At 34.6% G+C, this 27,565-nt stretch overlaps 1 protein-coding gene across 3 annotated transcripts in view; it reads left to right on the top strand.

Moving 5' to 3' along the window:
• Positions 1 to 27,565, top strand: part of Vha100-2 (V-type ATPase subunit a family protein Vha100-2) — a 170,050-nt gene that overhangs the window by 78,833 nt on the left and 63,652 nt on the right. For 2 of the 3 annotated variants that reach the window (XM_076392790.1, XM_076392789.1), the window contains 2 exons: positions 21,779 to 21,919; positions 24,018 to 24,197. In XM_076392790.1, the coding sequence (XP_076248905.1) occupies positions 21,803 to 21,919; positions 24,018 to 24,197 (297 nt within the window). In that variant the 5' untranslated portion in view covers positions 21,779 to 21,802. Of the gene's footprint in view, positions 1 to 1,577; positions 1,723 to 21,778; positions 21,920 to 24,017; positions 24,198 to 27,565 lie in introns of those variants that run through there. The other variant, XM_076392791.1, reaches the window with a different exon arrangement.

The following is a 27,565-nucleotide window of genomic DNA, read 5'->3' as shown; positions in this document are numbered from 1 at the left end:
GCAACGGCTCACTGATCTCGCATCACTTTCGTTCGTGTACTAACTAACGTATCAGTTACTATATTCTTTGGAAATATATTTATCCTAAGTGGCCTCCGACACTGCTCACGTCCCGTCTTGTAAAAAATGTATAGATATTATTTTGTATGTATATTATACAGAATGTTCGGCAAGACCCTGGGTACTTAAAAGAACACTCTGCCAGTGTTCCACCCTCTGCTTAGGCTATCGCTTTGCTTTTTCTTGGAGAAGGTGAATTCCTCTCTCTATTAAACTACTTTAAATCGGAAAACTTGCAGGATAGATTTGGAGCAAATTACTTAAAAAACGGAATTACAAGTGAAATTGGAAAAAAAATGAAGTTACATTTATTTGCAATATTTAATGTAAATTATACTAATACAATAATGTTTAAAAGGATTATATGAATTTTTTTATAGATATAACAAGTATAAAAATATTCGTTTTTATATTATTAAATATTTTTTATACACTTTAAGAAATTTAGTTTTAGTAGTGACGTAATTATCTCAAATTAATCAGTGTATGAAAACTAAGAGTAAAAGTTTTATCTTTCCAATTATTAAAACAGTCTAATTAATCATGAGTAATTTTGAATTACGAAAAACAAAATATTTTTATTCTAATAATTTGAAAGGTAAAATACAGTAGTTGAAATGTTATTTAATATAAAAATAGGACAGAGAAAGGAATACATACTATCATCATGCAAGACACCGTAAGTTGCAATGAAATATATTTTTTTTTACTTTGAGTTGCATTTATGTACATTGTGCGTCTTTCAATCTACTTTTTAGGTAGACACCCGATTACTTTTGTAGAACTAAATAGTATTTTTATTCAAATAAATGGATTATTTTAATAATATTTTGAATTTATAAATTAAAAAATCTAATAATATTATATTCTTAGTTGTAATATGTTGATTATTACGTGACGTTTTAAGTGTATATTAAAAATACTAGTTTGAAATGTTAATAATTAAAGTAGAAGCATTTCATATAAAGGTAAACTGTAAATAAATTAGAATAATTCTCGGTGCCATTCAAATAACATATTCATTTGAAATCTTATTTTTAAACTTACATATTACAAATCTCATATTGAACTTACATGAAATGCTATTTCATCTTCGTAGTTTTGCATAGTTTTCTATTGTTATAAAAATGAAATGTAATATTTATTACTTATTCTATACTATTTTTCTTGAACAATAGTCGACGAATTTTCGCTTTATTTAAACAACTTAGTTCCAAAGAAAAGCAAATTTGATGATCTTGGGGACAATTTTGTTCGTTGAACAATTATTCGTATGCGCCTTTAAATTGAAGAAGCGTTGCTGCCATAGTTCTTGTACCTGCTACAGCGAATTGATTTGAATAAATGTATCTTTACAGTGCACGATTGTGTACAATGAACAACTCATCACGAGGTCTGTTCCTCTCTCGTCGCACCCCACCACATATACAAAACTTGGAGGTGGGACGTTGTCGAGTGTTGAATTAGATTCAGTAAAGTAAGTCGGTGAGTGCGCGACAGTCGGTCCGGTGTTGTGTGGAATCGAGTCGAATCACTGGATCGCCGTTGTTGTTATGTAATTTCTTTTTCCTCTGCCACGCCGAATTGGTTTCGCTTCTCGCTGATAGAAAAGATCGTTGCATCGATCAAACTCCGTCTCTGAATACCTGCTGCATCACTCGAGTGAGTCAATATCTCGTACCAAGGTTTAGATGTATACTATTCGACTAAATTGAGTTAGATTCTTCCTGGCTTTGCGGAGAGGACATAACACTAACCCAATATTTCCAATTAAATACAGATACTCCGTCTTTTTATAAACAATTTTTCCCTCTATCTAAAGACATTCGTGATCTAGACATTTTTCTTTGTTGACGCATATTATTCGTATGTGGAACATTTTCGGTTTGCGAGATTGTGAGCGGCAATCCAAACAAAGAGACGTTCCACTTGCGACACTACTACACACGCAAGTCTAATGATGGAATATTTCGATATGCGTTCCCGCACGAGCAATCCACGTTAATTAGTGGTTAAGCATGACAAGGATATAATGTATATTCACATTTTTTAGTATACATGTAACGTGACCGATAGTAGGGATGAGTATGAATTTATTACAAACGATTGCAAAAATCCGGTTACGTGTCTACTCTCTTTTTTTCAAACTATTTGCAATTTAATTTGATGTAAGTAGATATATTTACACACCAAACGGAATTGAAAGAATACTACATTAAGAGTAAAAAGCATTGATCTTGATTATATGACAACCGTTTGATAATCACTTTTCAGCGCGTTCCATTTTCTTGAAAGAAGTCTTTATTGTGTGCAAAGCGATTAGAATCTACTATAAAGAAACACGTAAACGAAGTTTAACGTTCCTCAAAATTGTGATTAAATATAAGGAAATCAAAGCTTCATTGCTCATCATATCCTTCAATTCACATACCTATAGTAATTTTTTATGTAAGAAACGAAAAAGTTTTTCTTATGTCTTTATTACATTACCATTGTAGATATAATATATGTATGTGTGTGATTGTCAGTAAATTAAGTTCACATGTTAGTATAAGTGACGAGATACTGCTTAAGCTCGCTTTGAGTACGTTACATTTATCTTAAATACTTATTGTAGCTTTTATTGAGCTATTTATTCACAATATCGCAGACATAAATTATTAAATTCAATAATTCTAGGCTTGATTAACAGAGATACAAATTTGTCATACATACCTATAAAAAAAAAAATAAAATTATTATTCTTATTGGCGGTGGTAATAGCAACAATAGTACCTTCCAAATAAATAAATAAACAGAAAATTAACAGGGTAATTGAAAATGTTCGTGGTGATGATGTCTATTCGTGTATACCACGCGTTTACGAGATATTCTGGTGTTGCTAGTTTCTCACAGTTTATAGGAAACTCTAACTTGCCCTGCTAATTAAAATTTAAATACATTTCCACATAGAACTGTTGCGTTCTGTAGCGCAAATTCGTCTATATTTTTACTTATTTATTGTCTTTAGAAATGACTATGTCATAGAATTTCAACCTGCTGTCGAAGTTCAATAATTAAAGTGTATCAAAACATTTTCGAATGATTAGTTGAATTTGTTTCTTTATCGTTTTTCCATTAATACCTTTTCCAAAGTTCAATTTGTTTTCGTTATACTATCGGAAAAAAATTTGCCGGATCATATAGGTATTACATGCGCATTCAGTGCATTAAGGGATTTATCAATTAATCGCGAAGTGGTTGATTTATGATGAGAGGTGACTTCCTGTATATTTACGTATCAACAACATTGGCTTTATCGATGTAGCATTTCAGGTCTAAAGGGAATATTAGTAGAGGTATTGGTAGATGAAGTCAAGGTTGGTTGTTGCATTATTCTTCTATTGAACTATTGCAATAAATGTAAGAAAGCCTTCGAATAACTATTTAGGGTAGTTACGCAAAAAGGCAAGGCATTCTTAGAGATCTGTTTTGAGTAGCTCATGCATCGTCTGACGAAGTTTCAACGAACCCTGCATCGCGCCGGTATGTCTTACTTTACTCATCATAATCAATTACCGCCATTCTTAGGCTGATTTCCACGTAGGTAGATACGCAAGCGTGCATTCCCCTTTTAAATACGCTCCCCTTTTAAATGCATGCACTTATTTGAATAAAGACGATCATGAACGTTATACCTGATTTCTCGCTTCTTCATCTCTGATTGATCGTGAATTATCAATGCGTCAATTGAGGTCACTGACGTAAAAGCTCGAACAGACAACGTGATTTTTTTATTATCTTGAGAAAATGTTGATGTGATCCAGATATTCGTAGTAGTTACCTGGATACGCACTTCTATTTACCTCTATCACAGCTGAGCGATTAAAACAGATGCATCTCTCACATTAAGTAAGCTAGTTCAAGTGATACGTGTTACACGGAGTTTTGAGCTATTTTAACATGCACTTCGTTCAGAACATAAATAACAGAAATTATGTTTTCACTAAGCTACCTTTTATAATTTAAGACTGGGACACCTGTATTATAGCGACGTTTGTATGTATGTATGTACTCACGAAAGCGCTCGACTTATCGTCACGTTAGCTTGTATCTCGGCACTTCTATCCTGAAACGAGACGGTAAAGAATTCCATTTAATATTTGATAAGATTGCATTAGAACCGTAGTTGCACACATACTACGAAGTTTCTCGACATGCAAAGGTACATACGTTATATGATACGTGGCTTTATAATCTGTACGTATCAATTCGTCGGAATGAATTTTATCTTTCGAGGGAAGTGGAACAGATTTTGGAGTTTCAAATTTCTCGATAAATGAATAATTATATTTCACACTTCTTCCTGTTTTCGGATTCTTTTGTATTACATTTATAAATGATTTACATTAGAGCTGCGTAATTTGTTGTTTATGACCAATCATTCAATGATAATTGTTTCTGATCATTGTGTCCGTTAATACTCAAGTCTCTAAAGGCTAGTAACAAGTTTTGTTATACAAAACTCTCCACATATGTTGCATTATCCCACTCTGATTTATGATTTATGATACCACTTGTTGTTGATGTTACTCTTGACTCGAGTCACGAGTTACAAGACTCGTTAGTATCCTTCTTTTTAGGATATACAGGGAGTCCCACACAAGGTGGTGGAGCCGTTAAAGGGAGATTCCTGGGGTGATTCTAAACAACCTTTTCCTTTGAAAAAATGTTCTCTGAAGCTTTGTTAACGAGTTATTAACGAAAGAGATCGACCACTCAGAGAGCGACTATAGCGGACGGACGGCCGTCCAGTGACAGGGCACAAGCTACGCGTAGCGTTCACTACTTGCTGTGCTCAAGTCTTGTACAAAAAACTCAAGATCTCTACGTTATTGTCCAATTTCTTTTAAACTATTAGATGGAAAATTATGAGAAAAATCAGGAACACGTTAGCTAATTGGGACACATACAGAATTTTTTCAGATTTTAAAATTAATTATCTAAATTGTAAAAAATAAAAAACGAGGAAAAAGCCGATGTAGTATTGTAGCAAAACCGGATTTATGATCATATTAATTCAGTACATAAATATCACTAATACCACTGTATAACATTTTTTTCACATTTTTTAACTTGATACGCCATAGTACAAAAATAAAAAACAATGTTTTCGTAGTTCCTACGGATTGCACATTATTTTACTATGTATTAAAATATTGAAAATTGTACAAATATATTTATTTCGTAAGGCATGAATGAAAATTGGACGTATTAATTGCTGTAATCGGTAAAAACTACGGAACACTGGTTTCTATTTTTTAATTATGACAGACCAAAGCAAAAAATGTTTAAATAAATTGAAGTTAATAATATGACTCCTTCAATCGAAAGTAAAAGTAAAACTTACCCATTCGAAGAGGAATTCACCTGCTGCTTGAACACTTGCTTCACTGAGTCACTGTGCCGATCCCAGTCGTTGGGGGATGACGCCCGGTAGCGTACAGTACAGGATCTGCTGATCGCAGGTATACTACATCACAGGAAGCTACCTTGCATTTATGACATTTCGCAGTCACTAATATTGATCATTTCACCAAACGAGCACTTGACCTTTTAACGACCGACAATCGCGGAACGAATCGAATTAGAAACCCCACGGTCGTAGATTATTTTGAAACGTTTTGCAGCGCGACGTTTGCAATGCTGTGGCATTCCGTAAATAAAAACAAGATGTTACACAATTCAACGGCGGAATTACGATTGATACTGACGATTTGTTGACAATGACTAGGATCGGCACAGTGACCCAATGTAGCATGTGTTCAAGCAGGAGGTGAATTCCTCTTCGAATGGGTGAGTTTTATCGATAGTAATTACTCATATTACTAGAGTCATATTATTAATCTCAAGTTATTTAAACATTTTTTACTTCGGTCCGTCATAATTAGAAAAATAAAAATCCATGTTTCCGTACTTTCTACCGATTACAGTAACTAATATGTACAATTTTCGTTCATTCATTACGAAATAAGTATTCTTGTACAATTTTCAATGTTTTTATACACAGTAAAATAACGTACAATCCGTAGAAACTATGAAAACATTGCTTTTTATTTTTTTTACTATGGCATTACTTTACTAAATCAGCATTTTTAAATTCTTTTTCCTCGTTTTTTATTTTTCACAATTTGGATAATTAATTTAAAAATCTGAAGAAATTTTTTAATATGTCGCGATAGCACAACGTATCCCTGATTTTTTTGATCATTTTCTATGTAATAGTTCAAGAGAAATTGGGCAATAACGTAGAGATCTTGAGTTTCTTGTACAAGATTCGTGCACAGCGAAAACAAACACTACGCATAGCTTGTGCACCGCCACACAGTGGGGTAAACGGCTGAAGTTTGTGCCAAAATCAAAGAACTTTTGACAGGAAAGAGATAAATTGATAATTTTTTTTTAAATTGAAGCTGAATAATTGCAGATTAAAGGAAACAGAGAGATCACGATACGAATATTATTTATCTTCAAAAATTTGAGTTAAACATAGAGAATTTTCATAAAATTTTGGTTTTTTTAGTATCATGTCTAAACGAGTTTAGATTGTTTCTTTTACTAGATAGTTAGATAGTTTCTTTTTAGAAACAATACATTGTTTCTTATAGATTTTGTCACGCTGATTTCAAATCCGTTCGCAAAATTTATCTAGCACTTCACGATTTTGAGAAAAAGTGTTTTAATTGACAAAATCTGATTAAACTTAGCTTTTCGTTGAAATAGTTTAATAACATGTTAATTTAGATATGTATGTATACTATATTTGTACACTTTAAATGTAATTTATTTAAAGGATGAAATACTCTTATAAACATCGACATTGGTGAAAAAGACAAACAATTATATTTCGTCGGCGCTTGTTGCCTCCTCGCTGTTGCTGCCAGCAAAAAAAACATGACAGCACATTCCCGACAAAATAATCTCAGAAATAAAATGCTGAATACATTTAATCGTGCAATATATTTAACAGATCCAAAAATATCGCTAGAATTAATAGAAAATCGTTTAAACTTATTTAAAGAACGTCCTATATCACCTGAAATTAGAAAATTCGTTGATGAGAGGTAAGATAGAAAGGATACACACTTACGTTATTTTGAACACAAATATAAGCCAGATTATTCAAAAATTTATATTTATTTTAAAGTATTTCACAGCCAAATACGAACCGAAAGTGCTGTTGGCAGCAACAGCGAGGAGTCAAGCGCCGACGAAATATAATTGTTTGTCTTTTTCACCAATGTCGATGTTTAAGAGTATTTCATCCTTTAAGTTACATTTAAAATGTACAAATATAGTATACATACATATCTAAATTAACATGTTATTAAACTGTTACAACGAAAAGCTAAATGTAATCAGATTTTGTCAATTAAAACAATTTTTCTTAAAATCCTGAAGTGCTAAATAAATTTTGCGAACGGATTTGAAATCAGCGTGACAAAATCTATAAGAAACGATGTATTGCATATCAAAAAACAAACTCGTTTAGACATGATACTAAAAAAACCAAAATTTTATGAAAATTCTCTATGCTTAACTCAAATTTTTGAAGGTAAATAATATTCGTATTATGATCTCTCTATTTTTCCTTTAATCTGCAATTATTCAGCTTCAATTTAAAAAAAAAATCATCAATTTATCTCTTTCCTATCAAAAGTTCTTTGATTTTGACACAAACTTCCGCCGTTTATCCCACTGTGCGCCACTGATTGGTACGCTGGCTATCCGCGTTCTCTGATTGGTCGATGTTTTGTGTTAATAACTCGTTAACAAAGCTTCAGAGGACATTTTTGCAGAGGAAAACATTGTTTAGGATCATCTCAGGAATCTCCCCTAAACGGCTCGGCCACCTTGTGTGGGACACTCTGTAGATAGAACTTCTAGATCAGTTGTATGCATATAGAGAACTATCAAGAATAGGATCGATCAAGAAATGTATATATTTTCAACATCAACGTCTATAACATGAAATAAATTCGTAAATACAACAACTTATGAATTTAGAGCCCTCAAAGTAATTTTATATCTACTTTATTTTATCTGCTAATGATGCGCTTTTAGTATTATTCTTAATATACGAACAACTAAAGAGACACTTGTTCTATTTTTTTTTTTAATTAAATATATTTGGAAGATCTCAGTAATCTTTAATACGATGTATCGCTGCAAAACATTAAATTTTCATAATTCTATTTTTGCTGAATTTCTTTGAGTATTAGTGTAAATCGTTACATGATAATTGTATAGTATAGAAACTAATGTACATATGATCAATTCCTGGTAGTCTGCAAAACACTTCGTAGTATACAAAGTATCATACTCTGTAGTAATCGAACCTGTGACTGTTATGCGATACAGTGGTTATTATCGTCCTGTGATAAGATCGTGCTTTGTTGCAGGGCCGCGTGGAACATTTCGTCGCCTTATCTACGTATTTGATAATAAACGTTTAATAAACGATAATAAACGATAATATCTTTACTATTGTGTAAATTTCAGTAGCAAAATCTTGCAACAACATTCTTTCTTTCAAGTTGGAGAATAGCTACTTAACATTCTAACGTATTTGCGATTCTTAAGGCAATACTTTGAAGTTCATTTTTGATTCTTGGATGTTACAAGGAATAATATTTAAAGTTACAATGTAATTATAACTAGACTGCAGATTTTTATGAAGTTATGGAAATTTTAAATGTGTAAAATATTACATAAGTTATATAATATTAAAAAATATTGAAAACAGAACATGAAAAATAAAGTGCAAATTATAGCATTTGAAAGATAAAGCACATTTTGATTTTGATTTTAATAGTAGTGTGTTTTCATCTGAAATGACGGCAGATGGATATACAGGGTGATTTTCTCGCTAGTGTAGACAAAGCTAGTGCCGCCGTCTAAACATTCCACCGAAAATCCATGGTACTGTAGTCGCTATGCTATCGTGAATGTGTGAGCTAAATTCGAAAGTCCTGTAGTTGAAATTGAAACGGAATAAAACTCACAAAATTACAATCTAAAAAAATTGAATATGAAACGTTCTTTTGTCGTATTTCAGCAAATATAGAAGTTTTCTATTACTTTTGTACGCGTATTTTTAAATGTTTCTAAACATTTTCTTAATTTTTCTAACTGTTAACCTTTGCACGGTGGTGCCTGGGTGTGCTCAGATTCGAACAGCTTTTCCCGTGCCATCGACGAAACAACTAGTCTTTTGAGGGTTAAGGGGGCAGACTCCTTGTGTTTTGAGCTGTGTGCGTGCGCTCACACAAGCAAAGAAAGTCATACACGTATACGCGATGAGCGAGAGAGACAATCGGTTTCGTAAATTACACTTTACGTCTCGACACTTGCATAAATGAATTTTTCGCGGGTACAGAACCCACGACTAGACTTCACTACAGGGTGCTCTGGTCCGTTTAAACTCCAATAAACACTATACGTTGAGAAAACTGTAAAATTACAAACTGTAAGCATGAAACAGACGCTGTTGTAAACTAGCAAGATGGCTGCCGAAGTGACATTTTCGCAAATATCTCACGATGTAATGGTTTTTTCACTCGTAGCACACCAGAGCACCCTTCCTTGAATTAGCACAATATCGTGGAAATGCGATTTTCCTCAATTTAACACTTCTTGAAGGCGTAAAGCGTAATTTTCGTTGTGCACCCGTTTTGACACAAAAATAGTTCAACGATTTGCCGTTAGAAGCGTTAATGGTATATCTCAATCAATTTGGTCATATTACCATCAGCATCGATAAAAATACAGATCAGTCGGTAAATGTAATCTAGAATTTGACAGCTGAATAGCGTATTCATCGAATACACGAATACAGACGCAAGAAAGGCTTAGTTGCCAAAACGTATTGAAAGTTTCGTCACGCTGTTGCCACATATATGTATGTACATATTACAATTCTGCCCATCAGGAAAACTCGAACGATATTGATATTGAAAGGATTACATTTGAATAAATTAGAAAATATTTCTATATTACGTAACATTATAATTAGTCTTGATTAATAAACATTTATTATAAATGTGAAATTTTGTGTGAATCTCATACGAAAATGTTGTTTCTTAGACCACTTTCATAATTTTGGGCACATGTGTATTGTTTCATTCGTGATACTCTTTCTTTCTCGCTCGCACCGTCCTTTTCTATATTCCGTATGAAGCAAAATATCGGCTCAAGGCATATTCAGTAGAGATTTACTGATGCATAAAATTGTAATTGATGTGGCAACAGCGTGACAGAACTTTCCTACGATGCGATTTGGCAATTATACCTTCGCACTTCTCATTTGTAATTCAACAGGATAACGCTAGATGCCACATTATCAAATGTCGCATGTATAAATTATATGTTTTCACTAATGCCCGTTTCTTCGCAACAGCGCTTCGATCGATTCGGAGTAGGCCCCGAAGGAGTCTGCCCCCTTAACTCCGCTGTAAAAACAAATGCTTCATGATTTTACTCTGTACGAAAATGGAAATTTCATCTGGGTCCTTTTTACCTGTTTTGCACGACAGTCACTGCAACTCGTCAGTTCAATTTTTTCTATGAATCAGTTAAGCTGAAACACACTAGGTGCTACTTACGGGCTTACGATACACTACAGGACAATATTGTGCGAAATTCAAAACGTATTCTGTTGAAGAACGCGTGTTTCTTGTACGAACGTACCATTATACGGGCTCAGCAGCAAAGTGCAAGTGTGGATTTCAAGAGACTTATCATAATATACTATGCAAATCATATGTTTTTAAGTTAATAAAAAAATTCGAAACGACAAGCAGTGTTCTGAACCAGTATGAGATAAGTTATTAGATGTATCGACAACGTTGTTAAAAAAACTTTCGTAAGAAATTAATGTTTCTTACTCGTCGTGTCAACGAGCTACGAAAAAAGTGAAAATCACTTGTATGTACAACAACGCAATTTGTACAACAACGTCCGGATATCCTCGATATTACTTTTTTTACGGATAAAGCCTGGTTTCGCTTAAGCGGTTACATGAACTCTCAAAATACCCGTATATGGGCAGTGCAGAATCTCCACAAAGTTTTTGAGCAACCTTTCCATTCTGAAAAGATCAGGGTTTGGTGTGGCATATCCCGGAGGTGTATTATTGGTCCAATATTTTTTAACACAACTGTCACAGCAGAAGTTTACTCGAACATAATATTTAAAGATTTTGTCAACCAACTGCCTGATGACAAAATGACGGAAGAATACTTTCAGCAGGATGAAGCACCATGTTATACGGCGTTAACAACTTTAAAAGAAATTGAAAGTTATTTCGACAATAGAATAATTTTAAAAAAAATTTGGTCTCGAAGGTCGCTAGATCTAACGCCGCCTGATTTTTTCTTATGGGATTTCTTAAACAGTCGTATGTATGCAAGTAAACCCCAAAACATAGAAGATTTAAAAACCTATAGAACAAGAAATAAACAATATTAATGATGAGGTATTGGTTCTTGTTTTTGAAAATTTAAAGATATAGGTACAAAAGTGTTTAGATACCCGAAAAAATAATTTCCAACGCGTTGAAAAAAATTTACAAAATGGCGAATACAAATTTCTATTTTCAGTTTTCTTAATTAGGATCTTATTTCGTTTCAATTGCGGGATTCTTGACTTTAGTTCACACATTTACACACACAATCGTCTCCGTCGCAGTAGCCATCCGTCCTCGACCCTTCAACGTCACAGCGGCTACAATACTATGGGTTTTCGGTGCAATGTTTAGACGGCGGCACTGCCTTTGTCTACTCTAGCGAGAGAATCACCACGTAGTAAAATTGGATAACTGCCTGAATCTACCTATGGTGTAACTGCTTGGTAGTCATCTTCACCATTGAGGGGGGGGGGGGGGGCTCCTCTTGAAATGCCCTGAAACTCGACAGCGAAGTAGGGACCGAGCAAGGTAATCATATCCAAGCTCGTGTATCGGTGAGATAATATTAATCTAAGGACAAAAGTTTTATATTTTCTTGTTTTTAACGAAACCTTTATTAGCGTATTTGCGAGGTTTTTCTGATTAGAATGAAATAAAACACAATATACTTTGAATTATATTTACTTATTTAGTAGGTGAAAAGAAGAGTTATTATTACTCATTAAATACGCAAATATGATCTAAACTTTTTCATGTTTGGTTTTGTTTTCATCAGAAGAGCCTCAAAAATATGATTGTAAACGTTTTACTAAAAAATTATCAAAATTAAAGAAGTTTTATCATTGCATTAGTATTATGTTAATGATGTTTCCTTTACGTCACCTTCACATTCTACCCTCTTTCTCTTTCACTCACTGTTCTTTTCCACGTTCAAAACACTTCAACAGGAAACTCGAGTCCTCGTCTCGAGTTTAATCAGGAGAAAGAATCTTTATCTCCGTTCGATAACTGCCTGCTACCGGTCCCGAATTTTGAGGTACTTATTCAATTTTCACTGCAATTGTTTTCAACGAATTCAAAAATTTATTTTATTAGCTTACATTGGTATTATCATCGTTTTGTTTTATATATCATGTTGCCTATATCTGAAATATTTATTATTTTATTCTTTATTATTTTCTTAGGTACTAAGCTGTTTAAAATACAGTTTTAAATATTGTTGTTTTAAGGTTGACTTCTCTCACATTTCACTTTGCCACGAAACACTAATTATGATCCGTGTACAGAGTATCTCAACTGAATGAGTTGACTTCAACATTACTTTCCCGATTGTTATATATACATACTATTAAACTAATTTTCCAGATATTGCGCTTACAAATTTAGTGATTTTCGTTGGAAGAGAACCTTTCTGATCAGCAGGTACTGCGAGCGGTCTATTGTTCCCTCCCGATAGCGCGTGTTAGGCATTACCCCTTGAAACCGATACTAAGGTTTTTTTTCTATTAAAATCACTAAATTTATAGGCGCAATATCTCGAAAATTAATTTAAAAAAATATATAAATTAGACGTCGCTGAATTCGTCTTTAAACACACTATCAACTAATCTGTAAAAAAATATATAGTTCTATTTAAAAAACTTCGCTAATAAAGTGACCCCTTCGAACCATGCATTCCTGTATAAACAATTTTTTTTATCTCTAATACTTTAGACAATAACGTACTGTACAGTGTTCGCTGAGACACCCTATTATTATATTATTTCTTAAAATATTATTTCTCGACATTTTGACGTCTCCTGAGTCCAAAAAGGCCAAAAAATCGGTGACTAAATTCTGTAAATTGTATGCGTGCGTGCGTGCGTGTGTGTGTTGGCGTATATTTGGCTGTATATCTCTAAACTGGGAAATCGGAATCTCATGAAATTTAGTATGGTGTCACAAATTTTTATGAATAAATAATTTTTACGTAATGGACTTTTGTTTTTACAGTAGGGGGTACTACAGAAAATATATCATACTTATATATACTATTGCTCCTTTAATTAAACTACAGTTCTAGCAAAAATACGTTTAGTGTGAAAATATTCAACAAAATGCAATTTTCTGACGGTAAGCTAACCGCTCAATGTCAGGAATGTAACGCATCTGGGTTGTCAATTTTCTCTTTTGTTTTTAATCCTTAACTACTACACCTATTAAAACTCACGTGACCACTATCAGCGGCCTCACAAATCACAAATGTTTATTGCGTTGTTATTAACATAAACGTCAGAAATAAAAAATCAAAATCAATTGTTCTTCACAGATCCGTAAGTTATGCAGGAAGGGAAATAGATATAAATATATAATTAGTAGCGTTCTCACACACCAACAATAGTAGTTAAGGGTTAAGGATATGAAATATGATTATGGCATAATGTTCGTCATTTTGTAAGAGAGATTCTATATCACCAGCTTCAATAACTCAGTAATGTGTTGTTAGAGACACAATTTTAAGTTAATTACTTTGTTGTGACATACGTATAATGAAAAAAATAATAAAACGGAGCGAATCGATTCCAATGACATTGAAAAAAATAATACACCGTCGACATTTGTATTAATCGATGTGCACTACTACTATATTGAATTCTGTGTACGCGGAAATGTTAGTAAATATCATTTTCGAGGGACTTCAAAGTTTTATTACGCATACGAAGAAGGGTTTTCCCCCTTCCTTCTGCACTCCCATCCCGTGAAAGAGCACAGCTCACAAATCAATCTACTTCGTTTTTCTTTCCCAATTAGGGGAATACTGAAATACCGTGACCATATCAATTTGGAGTATCCACGGAATACCCAACCTTAGTATGTTTCAAATTACGCACCATTTTTCGCCCTTTATCAAAAAGTTTTATAAAGGGCAACAGTAGCTAAGCGGCGTGACACAGTGGTCGCATGCTTAATATGCGTTAACCGTTACGAACGAATACGCAGATAAGTAGAATTGAATGGTTGCATCCAGTACTACCATCGCTCAGTGAACGGTTCAATGAGCAATACGTACACTTCACAATATGTGCGCGCTCGCTCTCTTTGAAAGAGAGAAAAAAAGAGGGGGGGATCGCAACAATGTAGTCCTAGTGACAATCTCTTACTAATTTAGGAGATAACACACCAGCAGGTTGATCTAAGTCTGAATAAACTAATTAGAAGCTTTTTCACCTGAGTTAAATCGTATATCTGGATAAGACTTTCTGATTCCGTTTATACGTCGTCTAAGTACTACATACTTTTTAATAATTTCATTAACGATATTATGAGTACTTTAAATATAAGAAACAGAATTGGTTTTGCACCTTTCAAAAAAGGAGGTACTTAAACTTTGGTTGAGTTTCTGTAGTATGGAAATGTAGCTACGAAATGTTTGATTTATTCGTACTAATCATCTCGGGTAAAATGTGTCAGTGTCCAGTACCTACTGAAAGAATTGTTACACAACACACGCACGCACGCACACGCACACGCACACGCACACATAATTACCATCTATTTTTAATATTGCTATGACATCATCTTTTGGAAATTTTTCAGAATTTCGCTAAATTATCAACTGCACATTGTTGTAATTCAGTAACTAAAAGGTAAATTGTTCTGTTTCTTCTATTATTAAATTCTTATGGATATTTAGCATCATATATTTGTTTTTTAAATGACTTCCAAGTTCAATTTTAGAGATACAATTATAAATGTTACTTCAGCAAGGTCTTGGTACAGGAATTACGTGTCAGAAGTTGACATTTTCATGTAAACATCTTAAATTTGAAATAGTGAAACTCCTTAAAATTTTAACTAGACGTGGATGATACCTATAATAACACATCATCAAAATTTCAAGAAATTTTTAAATAAGTAATTTTTTGAGATAACTACAATACTTTAAATTGTCGTTAAAAATTGTGAAGGAAAATAGAACATTTACTCATGTAAAACCACGTAAGAATATATATATCTTTATTTTTATTGACTAAAAGGTATTAAAAATATTACATTTAATAAAAATATATTATTATACAGGGTGTAACAACCTTCGATATTTTAAGACGAGGTAAGAGATCCAAATTGAAGTTCAAAATGTTCTATGACATAGTGTCCGATCTATCTTCGTTTTGCAGTAATAAGGACTTAAAAATAACATACCTGTATATTAAATTAACAATCGTAGAGTTCTGTAATTTTACAGATACATTGAAAGGCAGGAATAAAATAAAAACGTTTTAATACATTTTGTTGTATTTCTTACGGTTTAACTGTTACAAGGCGTTAATGTTGGAATTTGATTATGGAAGGATAGTAAAGACTTCTTCTGACGTAACATATAAGTATATTTTTACAAACTCTGCACTGTATTGAACACACGCTCTTACAACTTAACTGTCGAAACAAGAAGAAGGAGATTCACACTCGCACGCATGGCCGGAATATAAATGCCGCTAATTACATTATTTGTTCCGCAGATGTTGCGATTACGTAATTGATCGATTACATACTGAACATTATCGATTAAGTTTTAATACTCCCCCTTAATTGCAGTATTATTAAGGGGGTACGGTAGTCACGTGACATTTCGAAATTGCCAGGTCGGTATCTGCTATTACAGTTTTCGTTACAGAAATAGTATTATCCACAAACACGTGGCTGCTTGATGAACGCAAGATGGAGCCTTTCTATGATTTCGAATTCGGGAGGTAGCTTAGAAAATTTCCCCCTCTACTGCACACACTACTATACGAGCTATGTGTATATTTTAAACCTAAGCCCTTAGTCAATTGTACATGCTCACAGGTGACCAGCGGTTTTGTCAGAATTTCCGCAATCATTTGATTCCGTAATAATTTTACAATCAACGCAATTATAGCTTCACGGAAGATTTCCTATGTTATGTTCCGATTAATTTTGACATTATATGTTCGCACAACATTTCAACACGAGCGTTGCTCTGAATGTGAGTGTCTCTGTACCTTGGTATTTTGTCAAAATTAGAAATTCAATTTCAAATTAATCAAAATTATAGATGATACCTTCACGAATACGGAGCACGCATTGTAAATATCACAGAGGTAAGCATCAATTGCGACAGTTCATTCGACTCCACCATTCAGACAACTTTCAATCAAATTTTTTAGGAACTGCTGTAACTTTTGCCTTTAGCTGTCTGCTGAACTCAAGTATCGAGTACTAAGCCCGTCGAGTGTACAGTTGTTAGTATGTGACCCACACGGTGTGAAAATTGTGGAACGAGAAGAAGAAACATCTTTGTAAGTCTCCTAATGCCGAACCATTAGGGCCCTTCTCCCTCGTAAGTTAGTGTTAAGGTAATCAAATATTGTCAACTATTGTAAAGTATATTTTTTATCTCCGAAAAGAAATATTTTGTAACATAAACTATATTTTGTATCTCTGATTTTTTGTATCTTTGATCTTGTATCTCTAAAGATAAAATTGCAATAACGTATTTATATTATCTCCAAAAACAGATGTGATTAAATAAAGTACCTGGACCCTTATACGTATGTACTTAAGTGACGACCAGTCCAATTAACTCTTAATATTGTTATTTATTCTCGGCAGCGTGACCGGGACGGTAACACGTATGAAGGAATTGGTGTGAGAATAATGCCGTCGTATTCGGTGCACAAAATACTTTATTTCGCACAATTCTGTAAGGAACGTAGCACAGTCTACGTCTTCTCGCGAGGACACTTCGTAGCGTTCTCCCTTCACGCTCTCGGTACCCAAATATTGGGACCTCAAGTTTTTCCGTTGAAGAGTGTGACGCGGTGTTGGAAGAAAAACAGATGGCCCTACGCGTTTTATGATATGGCCTGCTCGAGGGCCCGCAAGTTCCTCGGCGTTGCCAACTCGCCCGAAAGTTTCTCTTCTAACCCCTATGAATGCGTCACCACACGTACATCAATATGTTTAGTTTTACTATATGGCATTGTTACGTCCCGGGTGCGCTACCGGGGATAGTACAGTATTTTGTGAGGTTTAGGCGTCGATTGCCTTCCTCGGGATCGTTCGGAAATTTAGGGTTGGGTTCACTTAACTTCTCACGTATGCACGTACAGTTAGTTTTATTTAGAATTCTCGTTTCGGAGATTTAAACGTTATTACAAGTTGAATATAAATTACAATATCTGATTACCTTAATTTCGGAGGTACGAAATCGGGAGGAATCAATGGCTCGGCTTCTAGGAGACTTACAAGTTTCGCTTCCCGGTTTATCGTCGCGTTACACTATACAGACTATAAACTGTGTCTCCGGGCGTATTCCTTACTTGAGTTTAGTGGACGAAAAAAGCAAGACTCAAAAGCTCGGTCAGGTTTTAAAGGAGTTGATTGGAGTTTGTTCAAATGGAGGGGGCCGAAAGTCCTGTCGCAATTGATGCTTACCTCGGCGAAATCTACAGCGCGTGATCTGTAGGCGCGAGGTTACCATCTATAATTTTTATTAATTTTGGACTACGATATTCCTCAAGTAATGTATACTAACGAGGTCGCAGTTTCTAATCTTCTCGATATCTATTTCCTATCTTATTTTAACGCGAATTATACTAGGTCAGTCGCCGGCTCACATTTGACACCTTCCCAGGTTATTGCACTGCTGAGGTTGTCAAAATACCAGGTTACCGGGGCATTCGAGTTCAGCGCGTTTTTGTTTCGAAATGATTTACCCGGAATGTAACAGGCATATGATCTTTTACCCATGCATGAGCCGATAGATTATTATTATACAAGTAATTCAGATATCTATGTTTGTTAATTCTGATATCAATGTCTTTAAAAATTTTGTTTCTTTACAGGCTTCTCTTACTGCGATCTATATTTAGACTCACAAATTGAGATTGCAATGCTGGATTGCTTTTTACTTTCCCAACTTATACTTCCGTTACTCATTAAAAAAGCATATCTTGTATAAGACTTTCTGTCGGTCTCATCATTCACTAACTACATCAGCGTCCACGAAACCAGAAATATTAAGGTTAAACTTCTCATAACGCAGATGATAATTCATTGAACCTTTCAGATATCTTAAGACTCCTTTTGCTGCCAATCAATGTGATTCACATCACTATTGTTGAATCTACTCAAAAAACTTACTGTGTGTGAGATGTCTGGTCTAGTATATGTCGCAAAAAAATTGGGATATTCTATTAGTTCTGGATAGGGCTTGTCATCACTAGCAGACGCTTTACATAACTTATTCCCGACCAGTTAAGGAATCGACGCGGATACATAGTCTTCTATTTTAAATTTCTTTAACAATTCCTTTACATAATTATATAATTACTATGGTCGGTATATTTTTGACTCTACCTTTTCTTTTTTGGATTTCAATAAAATTATTACATCATCTACATATATAGCTAAGATTAATCGTTTACTACCAGACCCTTTATGATAAACGCATGGAGCATAATCGCAACGCTTAAAGCTTATATTAATTAGAATTCAGCTTATTTTTTCATATCACGATTTTGACGCTTGCTTCAGGCCATAGGTAGTCTTTTGTAGTTGGTAAACTTTATTTTTATCTCCAATATATCCTTTAGGTTGCTCCATATAAATTTCTTCGTATCCGTCTGCACGTACATAAGAATCTAATATTGGAATACCTAATTATAGGAGAATAAGTATCATTAAAATCAATTCCAAAAATTCATGAACACTCTTTAGCAACAAGTTGAGCTTTAAACGTTTAACGTGAAAGGGTGGTCAGTTCCCAAATGTGATTATTAATTAATAAGTTGAACTCTTCGGTTAACGTTAATTTTTATTGAGCCTTATCAGAAGAACATATGGCTTCCTCGTAAGTTAAGGGCGCATAATTTGTAGAAGGAAACGCCTGGTGCCTTATTATATCTGGAAATTCAGTTTTTTCTGTTAAGTGTTTGATATCTTTGATCTCAACACCTGTGTATGAACCTTAGAACCTGTGGTTGATTTAAAATAAAGATCATTACTGGAGGTGAGTTAAATTACAGGAGGTTAAATGTTTTTAATCTAATAAAATGGTTTTTGTAGTTTCTACACAGTTCTAAAGGTCTAGATCTATCAAAGACAACTTCATGACAAACTTCCAAAAAGAGTAATTCGACTTCCAGCAAGTTTTGGCTCGATAGAAGGAATCTTTCCGAATAAAAGAGTAGGCTATGCAGAGGCAGCGTGAGTTTCGTTTGTCATATTTAAATATAATCAGGCACAAAATATAAAAGATAGAAATTCAATAACATTTCAAGTAGATTTTCATTTCTCTTTAAAAGATTATGAATTTATAATAAGCTACATAAAATGGAAACCCAAAGGTTACAATAATCTAATAAAATAAATTTTCTACATTCTTTTTGAAGAATGGTGGAACTTTCTCGAAATATATTTCAACATGTGGTTCGAATCTTAACGGTCAATTTCACTGTTCAACACGGGTCTGATTTTGTAAGCGTGAATAAACATTTCTTATAGATTTCGACGTGCTGATTACGAATCTGCAAACCGTTTTTTCCCAGCACGTACAGTTTCTGAAAAAATCAATTTTGAAGAACATGACAAATTTTCAACTTTGGGATTTTTTTATACTTTTACCGTAGTAGTTATTTAGTTGCTCTTTGTACGAAATGATTCTGTGGACTCTCCCGAATAAAATAATATAAATAGTTATTAGATTATAAACATCGAAATAGGTTTAAATAACAATTAAAGTGAAAAGGACACCCAAAACGCACCCATTTTTGCTGATATTTTTCACTTTATTTCAAAAAGTAAGGGTCTAGGAGAAAATTTGACTATACCACGCGATAGAGTAAACCTTTCTACTAAGGAAAGCATCAGGCGAATGTCCAAAATTATTTTTGTTTTCAATATAGAAATAAAATAGTTTGGCGAAACGTGCGGCGGCGACAGTGGTACTCAATGACAGCAGAGCGCGCTTCCAGAGCGGTTGGAAATTTTATACAAATTTTTACTATTTTCAGGCTTATAAGAACTGTAGTGTCTTTCGTTAAAACAGTAATGAATAATACTAATGCTTATTCGTAATACTCGTTATGTACTGTATTGGAGCCGTGCGACTACGCTAGGACGAAACCCCCAATCCATACCCCTCTCATCTCCCACCATAGCACGCTTCGCCACACCGCGCAGCGTTCCTTTATTTTTATACTGCTACAAGAACAAAAAATTTTCTTCTATTAACTTTTTTTACTCCATGTACAGACAAATAAAATCAGAATGTGTAAACATTTAGAATTTGTTTCTAAAACAAAATTTTAATTTTCAAAAACAGTATTACAGAAATGTTTTAAATTGGCTAGTTGCTAAAAGTACAAAAGGATTAATTTTACTTTCCCGACTGTTATAATATAATAACATAGGGAAAGTTTTGTAACGGGTCGAATTTCGACCTCCCGCCGCGGGTTTCTTGTATTCTTCGATGTTTTGAAATGTTCTGAGTCCAAAAAAGCCATAAAATCGGTGACTAAATTCTACATTTGTGTGCGTGCGTGCGTATATGTATTTGGTTGTATATCTGTGGGCTGGGTTCTCGGAATTTCACTAAAGGTATGGTGATTTCTTTATATATGGCATTGATGCCATTAGGATTGCAGAGGATGTGGTCATGGGGGTGATGGGATTTACCTGAACATGTCTATTTTTTGACGTCTATGTTACTATATATCTGTGGAGTGGGTTATCGGAACCTCATAGAATACGGTATAATGGTTTCTACATATGGGGCATTGATACCATTAGAGTTGTAAAAATGTAATCTTTTGACAGTAAGCTAAGCGTTTAATGTCGGGAAAATAACGCAACCTAGTTGACAATTTTTTTCTCTCTTTTTATAATATGTAAGGATAAAAGCGAGAAATGACAAAAGGATGCGTTCTGTCACATGAAGATTTATTCTCCTTCGGTATGACACAATTTTGTATCACGTCTCGTCACTCTCGAACGCAAACCAAGACTGCCCCCAATTAGCGGGGCCTGGCATCCTGCTGTTTAAGTCTCGCTTTCGCCTCGTCCAGTGTTCCTAGAACGCTCCATTAAACTCCGTCCTCGATTGTATATACAGCCCGCGTTTCGAGTTTCTCAACAAATACTTTATTCCTTTTTATAATACTTTTATAATATCTACCTTTCGCACGTACTACTCTAGGTGCAAAACTAAATGCCCCCTTCTAAATAATTGAAAACATCGCAATAAGGAAATGTTGTTTTTTGTTGCAGGATAAAACGTAGATCGTCTTCAAAATGGGAGGGATGTTCAGGAGTGAGCAGATGGCCCTCTGCCAGCTTTTCATACAGCCAGAAGCAGCTTATCTTTCCGTTTCTGAACTCGGAGAAACCGGCACAGTGCAATTTCGTGATGTAAGTAAAGTTAGATCTAGTCTTTGATTATTGCCTACCGTCGGCAACTTTTACCTATAGGTGATTATTGAATGCCGTCGTTACAACTTTTAAAGTGTCGCCCTGCTGCGTGTTAATCACAATTACCGAACATAAAATTTAACCAAGTGTAAAGTATAACCTGACCTAAAAATAGGCAAAAATATAGACATAATACCGTACTGTGAATTCTATTAGCGAATTTCCAACGACATTTCCATTGAAAATCGTATCGTTTTGTGAATGTAAATTGAACTGGTTCTAATAGATATACTAATGTCAATGAATGCTGATGAATTTACTGTTCAGCATGCTGTATATACGTATGTATATAGATACAAATTTCATATGCCTATTCAAGGACATAACGTTAATAATGGCCAACTACTGTTTTCTGAGCGATTTGTTAGATGTACATACACGTCAAAGGTAAATAGCACTAATATCCAATGTTGGGTTTGAAATTGATACTATCATTTACCCGATTTTAATTTTCTACTTCTAATTTGTCTACTTTTGTTTCCATTCTTGACATTAATGTTTCTCTGTCATTAACAGATGTACAATCAATTGTATACTTTAGTAGTATATATGTCAAACAAATATGTTAATATTAGTTATATTATTTGGAGTCAGTTTAAATCTAAATTACATAAACGATATATTTGTGAAAATTTGGATGATTCGAATTAAAATACAGTCTCTATCACAAGAGCGTGGACGCGATATCTTAGTGCAAATAAATCTTTTTTGTAAAAAATGTTACATAGATCGAAGGTATATCTATAAAACTAATACGCACTGACTTAATAATGTGCCCAATTACCGCCATTAGCGATTATTGCTTGAGAACGTCTAGCCACATTTTCAACCAACTTTTCGGTATATGAGACAACAAGAGATCTCCATATTTTTCGAATACGACAAACTAATCTTTTCAATTTTAAAATACGCTTTCCTCAGAGTTTGTACTTCATAACAGACCAAATATTTTCGATTCGATTGGCCTCAGGGAACTGAGATGACCAATCTAACATATTAATATCGTTCCCTATTTTCCATTTCGTACAAAGACGGCTTCGGTATTTAGAATCATTGTCCTCTTGAAGTATTCATTGATATTTGGTTCCATCAAATTACTGTTTCACCAATACTAGGAGACCCCTTTCATACAATTTAAACATATTCTGGGCATTTAAATTATCCGTAAAGACGCATAAGGTCCCAAAACCCCGAACGTTGAAACATCCCTAAATATAAACTTTTATTGGGTGTTTAATGCTTCGTTGGACAATTGGATTTTCATGGGGAAACCAGGCTCGTTTGATAGGAGTCCAAGTCAAAAAAGATGACTCATCACTGAATATAACATTGCTCCAATCACGATCAACGTTTTTGTATGCTCATGCCAACAGTTTTTGGACGTGCTTTGTTGAAAGTAATAGCTTTGAAATTGTACTACGCCATGCAACTCTATTTTCTTCCAACCGACATTTAATTGTTAACATGCCTATAGGTATGCCCTTTTTTGCTAAAGGTGTTTGTTCTTTACGTAAGGAAAGTGTCGAATTTTTCGAAAAAAGCTGCGAAATCGCTTTATCTTCCCTTTTCGTCGTAGCTCGCTTCGAACCTCGATCAGGAGATTATCGACGCACTCTGATTCCTTACACCGTTGCACTCACTTATTTACAAATTCGCGAAACTTATGCAAATATTTAGCTGCATCTCTAACACTCAGATTGGGTTCCTTCGAGTGGTGGCACAAGAAGACCACTTCGAATCGTTTAGCGTATATAGCACTCATCTCGAAATGATCCGAACTTTTCAATGACAGAAACGATACCAAGAGAATTGGGCTATTGCGTATTAGAGGAGACTTTGTATGTTTTGACTAGCACAATCTTCGACTCATTAGGAATCAAATTTCACAGATATCGTGTTCACGTTCGTGTAGTACAGACTGTATCATCGAGTTTACTTATCGGATCAGCGTATATGAAAAATTATAAATGATAACTTTAATGTGCATGTTTCTCAGTTGATTAATTATACTTTTACTTACGTATGAATTCCCTCATAGCTCAATGCCGATGTCAACTATTTTCAACGAAAGTTCGTCAACGAAGTACGTCGATGCGATGAGATGGAACGGAAGCTTCGATATATCGAGGCAGAAGTGAGAAAAGATGGGGTACCTATCTCCGATGACCTCACGGAATTACCACGTGCGCCTAACCCACGGGCTATTATAGATCTCGAGGTAAAGCTTGTTGTTGGACTTTCTTAATATTCATTTTCTTTTAATTGAATGTCCAATATTCTTTTACTATATTACTACATTCATCACATATTGAAATTGTTCAAAGGACAATAGTTTTAGTTTTACACACCTTCATTTATGTCTTTGACAAACTAAAAGTATACTATTAATACATAGATTGTTTTCTAAAGAAGTTCGTACACGATTAATGTTGTCAATATGGATAAGTATTAATAATATTATTTATCGTGAACGGCTGTTGTTGAAGAAATGAGAATTACATATTGATGAAATTTTGATATTTTATGATCCAAACATCAATATTGGTAATATTGGGGATATGACAATAATATTGGTCGTTTATGGATAAAGTTCAGTATCTGAAATCGATATTCATAATGCGCGTTCATGTGCTTTCTTTTGTTTCTTAAATGAATCGACAGTCGCACGATCCGTGTAAACATTCAGTCCTATTCGTAGCAAGAATAAATAATATGTCGCACATGTATTTCGAAGGTAACACAACTTCAAAAACACAACTTTTGGAGTTACAACAATAAATTAGTTGGGTAACTATTTTTTATGACTGGATAATAAGTCGATTTGTAGACAGACATTTATTGTATCATACGTATTGGCATTAAGGGTCTCACTGATGCAATTGTCCGGTGTGCACAAGCTCGTGAATTATTCGAAATTGATATTATCAAAACTGAATACAGAGAAATAAGGTACATATTCTTGGAACTTGGAATATAATCACTTTGTATAGATGTTATGCATCTATACAGCGCAGCGGTTTACTGAAGTAAAATAAAAGAAGATATTCCAATTCTGTCAACGATACGCGCGAAGGTGTTTGCGTGCGTGAAGTGGCCTTGCTTTCCGGTTTAGAGGGATATTTGTGTGGCTACGATGCTCTCTTACCGTTAAAACTGACCTTTTTTGAGAGTCTTAAGTGGAAATTCGGGTGCGCGACAGTGTGCGTTGCTACAGTATAGACAGGATTTTGGCTGCGCACGGCTTACGCATGTTCGTGCACGTGTAGTACAACGCGCATTACAGAACACGTTTGAAACGGCCAAAAAGGGTCGATTTTTATGAAATGACACGCAAGTAAGGATCATGTGCAATGCCATGTCGACTGTTGCATTGTAACCGAAATAAGATTTTTACACTTCATACTACTTAAGCTGCTTCCAGGAGGTTGCTAACATCATATATTTAATTCTATGCATTTTTGCTACTTTCTTATGAATTAGAACTTTGTGAATATTTTGTTTTGATGTACATAAAACAGGGGAAGGAATGGTGCGTAATTTGAAATATAGCATGCTTAGCGAATGATATTTACCTATTATTGTGAACAGGTTTTCAATTAAAATTGGCAGTATTACATTAATTTGAGATATAGTGTTATGACCAAAGTTCGCCCCCGATCGTTACTTACATTTTTGTTACGGGTTGATCAGGTCACACCCGAGACGTATTTTATAAATTATTTTGATACTGCGTGTGACTGTTGAGCAATTACTCTATGTTCCATCAATCGCTATTAAAAATATTACTCGAAATAGTATTGTGGTCGTGAAAACAGAGTCGTTACAGGCGGGGCTTATTCCATCGTTCTAAATTCTAAATAAAGTAAATTGCTCGGGCACGATACGTAAGTATCAGTAATATTTTACTTATCCTGAGAGGATAAGGGTAAATGGGTTAGGAAATTATCTAGTCCCTTACGGGTCCCGCTACACGTGATTATTTCTCGGGAAGTGGAGGCTTACGATAGTATTATAATTGGAAAATAACAGAATTGACTCAATGTAGTTGTAATAAAGAAAAGAATAATATACTCTGAGAGATTTATAAAATTTTTAAAACAAAAACTATTTTATAGTTAACTACTTGGAGTTAACAGTGATGCAGAATAACAATGAAAAACATGATAATAATATTAGAGCAGAAGAAAAACGCATTATTCAAAATGAACAAGTAGTTATAAAATAATGATTCATTCACACGCGAAATTATTGAAGTAATATGTAAAAAAAAGGCTTATGGTACAAAACAAATAAAAAAAGATAATAAAGAGATAATGATAAATTTTATATTATGCCGTTTCACGTGGTTTTATATGTCAAGGTGGCCGCAAGGACACCAAGGTATATCAATATCTACCAGCGATATCAATGTTCTTCAAAACACACGGAGCACACAAATGGCTGTACCATGTATATAGCAAATTGGATATCAAAATCGATACAAAATCATATAAAGTAATACCAAAATGAATACAAAATCAAAAATTATAATAATAAAAGTGTTAGGATTGCTCAAGGGGATGTAACGTAGGTCTAGATTTGGTGAGAAGGCGGGTTAACTAAAAGAAATCGTAAGATTTCAATTCCGTTTGTCTGTCCTGTAAATAACGTTTATTGAATCAATTTTCCAAATTGGGACCAAGGGGGCTGAAGGGGGTTGACGTCCTTGTCTTCGGCCTGCTGGTGTGGCAACTAGTCCGTCGTCCGTCCTAATTCCTAATGTCTCTAATGCCTAGAAAAAAAATCAGCGGAACCGCGCCATCTAAGTACGAGTTGCTCGCACTAAATACGTCTAACCCGTCTCCAGGCAACGAGCAGTCGTGCCTTTTGGGAGGAGGACGTGATGCTTCGCTGAATAGCGCAAGATAGCTCAGTGGACTGTATTATCAACAGTTATTCGCAGTGAAGAATCTATCGGCTAGCGAGCGTATAGACAGGAGGTGGCCTCTTTTCTGCGCTCTATGTCCTGTTACACGGATTGCCTCGAACGAAGCTCAGTGAAAACTGGAATTTTCCCGTGAGCCGAGAAAAGCACGTTTACTAGCTGAACTAGTCCCAATGCTTGATAACGGCGGCCTATCAGGATTATGCCCTACAACACAGCGTCCACCCCACACGTGTGCATCTATTCGTCATAGGGGGGTTTTATGTGGACGCGGGAGTACAGCGGTACGACGGTGGAATAAAAACGTGCCTTACGGGTGTGTACCTTGCGAGTGTGTCACTAACCAGTGGTCATCCTCCATGTCTTAAAGACTTACGCTTTTGAACGTTTTAAAAACGTCAATGTTTTGTCTGAACCTCTTATAGACCAAAATTCGAGGTCTTTAAGACGTTTTATGAATATCGTTTAAGATGTTGTAAAGACATACTGATTTATATATTCGGACGTACTCAAGGAAGTCTTTCAGATATTTTTAAGACGGATCTGTACTACATAGGGTGAAACTTCAGTGCTGTTGCAACGGCGAGCCCCACGTCGAGTCGGTGAACACACGTCGGCGGTTCACCGTCGTCCTTCGTCCCGCATACATCAACCTCCGACAT

Source organism: Calliopsis andreniformis, chromosome 2 (assembly GCF_051401765.1).
Source record: "Calliopsis andreniformis isolate RMS-2024a chromosome 2, iyCalAndr_principal, whole genome shotgun sequence".
NCBI lineage: Eukaryota > Metazoa > Arthropoda > Insecta > Hymenoptera > Andrenidae > Calliopsis > Calliopsis andreniformis.
Note: the sequence above shows the minus strand (reverse complement) of the source record. Positions and strands in the feature narration are given on the sequence as shown.